The 2,281-nt window shown below is 38.5% G+C and overlaps 1 protein-coding gene across 3 annotated transcripts in view; it reads left to right on the forward strand.

Moving 5' to 3' along the window:
- Positions 1 to 1,180, forward strand: part of rtf1 (RTF1 homolog, Paf1/RNA polymerase II complex component) — a 37,542-nt gene extending 36,362 nt beyond the window's left edge. For all 3 annotated transcript variants that reach the window (XM_061969027.1, XM_061969028.1, XM_061969029.1), the window contains one exon: positions 274 to 1,180. In XM_061969027.1, coding sequence (XP_061825011.1) covers positions 274 to 380 — 107 coding nt within the window. In that variant the 3' untranslated portion in view covers positions 381 to 1,180. The remainder of the gene's footprint in view (positions 1 to 273) is intronic.
- The last annotated feature ends 1,101 nt before the right edge of the window (positions 1,181 to 2,281 follow it).

The raw sequence follows: 2,281 nt of genomic DNA on the forward strand, positions 1-2,281 counted from the left end.
TAAAGAGTCTCCAAACGTGAGAACAGTCTACAAAAACAATCATTCTAATAATAATGAAATAGTCACTTAAGGGTTGGAGAAGTCTCTAGAAACTTGAAAAAATTCTTAACAAAAATACATAGTACAATAAGCAGCAACAATTAAAAATCGAGCAATACAATATAATCTAAGATGTCATATAGGCCACGCCCCAATCGCCACAGATATAATGGCAATCTGGGGGAAACCCTGAAGCAAGTACCAACGCTTTTAACATTTGCCCACCCTGTGCAGAAGCCAAGTCTCTGTCGGTCAGCTCCAACGCTCTGCCGGTGAAAGATGGCGCTCCCCGCAGGTCCCTTAACCTGGAGGACTACAAGAAAAGGAGGGGGCTCATCTGACCACAACAACACCATAGAAGAAAACCACACTGCATGAGGAGGAACAGGCTGTGAAAGAACGTGTGTGCATTTGTGTGAGTGTGTGTGTGTGCGACTGTGTGTGCGACTGTGTGTGTGTGTGTGTGTGTGTGTGTGTGTGTGTGTATGTGTATGTGTGTGTGGCAATACAACGGACTTTTTATCTGAACAGAGGACATACTGATCAAGCATCAATTTTCTCAATGGAAACACAATATTTGTCTTTTTTCAGCATTTTTTTTTAAATGTAACTCTTCCTTCTGCAGTCAACTTTTTTTTTTTTTTGGATTCCGCACTGATGGAATATGGCCCTGAACAAGGATACTATGCTACATTGTTAATGTATTGTTACTGGACATGTCATGGCTTTGACCAGCGGTGAATATTCATTTAAATCTACTCACCCCAATCCTCCTTACTGTCCATTCTCTGCAAACCCAGCTCTAATGTCCCAAGAGACCTTAACTGAATTAATTACATGTACTTGGAATAGAATGTTTGGTACATATCACGGTTATCTGTCTCTTACTAAGGCGCTGAAACTGGCAGATTGCAGAAGAAAGGTGATTTCCCTTTTTTCAATGGATGTTGCTTCATTCCTATTGTGTATTTCTCCTTTTAGGTTTGTTAAAGGATAAAAAAAACACCCATGTCCTTAAAAACCCAGAGCAGATTCTATTTGTTATTGTCAATAGTCAGTTCCTGTATTGATGTGGCATGCCATGTAAATAAGCATTTTGGAGTGAGTGCAGGAAAAAAATAAAGAGGCACTGTTTCATATATTTTGCTGTCTGCATTTAATATACATTACCAGTGTTGGGACTAACGCGTTACTGTAACGCCGTTAGTTTCGGCGGTAAGTAGTAATCTAACGCGTTATTTTTTTATATTCAGTAACTCAGTTACCGTTACTACATGATGCGTTACTGCGTTATTTTACGTTATTTTTTATGTAGTATCGGCTAGAAACAGAAGATCTGAGTGTTTTATTGGAGCGCTGCGGTGTCGTCCTTCTGGTTCTTCTTGTGTCACAAGCCGGAGGTGCGGTGTGGGTGTGGGGAGGGGGAGGCGTGTCTGTGGAGCTGCAGTCGAGTCACTCATCGGCTCTGACTGCGACCAGAGTGTTTTAACATGGAGATATTCTCACTTTTTTTTGTCGAGCACAAAGAAAAGAACATTTGAGTTAAATGTAAGTTGTGTCTTGGATCAAAGATCCCGTCTACTGCCCAAAACAACAATTCAAATCTGCCTGGTTAGGCTTTGTGTATGTCACGTGTGCCTTCCTTAGGTTAAGCCAGGTTTACAGCTATGTTGTTATTATGCTGTTTGTTACTTATGCATGTTATGTTGCAGCTATTTAAAATAGTTTTGTCAATTTCTTTCTGGCCTGAAACAAATTGGCCCTTTGAAACATATTTTTCTTTGTATGTAGACCACATTGCTTAGCAGAGTTCAGTGATGCAAATGCATGTCAAGTTGATCAACAGATTGTATTATTCTCCAGTGCAATAACAGTACTGAAATGAAGGCTAAAAGTACATTAATGGGAGCTTTTGAAAAAAAAAAGAAAGAAAAAGGTAACTAAAGTTACTTTTCATAGTAACGCATTACTTTTTGGTGTAAGTAACTGAGTTAGTAACTGAGTTACTTTTGAAATAAAGTAACCGGTAGTTACTGTTTTTCAGTAACTAACCCAACACTGTACATTACACCCCTCAAGAAATGTTATATAAAGGATTAAATATTTTTGTTTTTAAATTATTAGTAAAAAAAAACAATGATGTGATTACAGTAAAAACTTAACTTTACATCTTGACTTTTACCGATCGATTCTCAGTTCATATTTTGATCAGGCACATTTGTGGCCACACTGTTAAGGGGTC

This window comes from Nerophis lumbriciformis, linkage group LG08 (assembly GCF_033978685.3).
Source record: "Nerophis lumbriciformis linkage group LG08, RoL_Nlum_v2.1, whole genome shotgun sequence".
NCBI lineage: Eukaryota > Metazoa > Chordata > Actinopteri > Syngnathiformes > Syngnathidae > Nerophis > Nerophis lumbriciformis.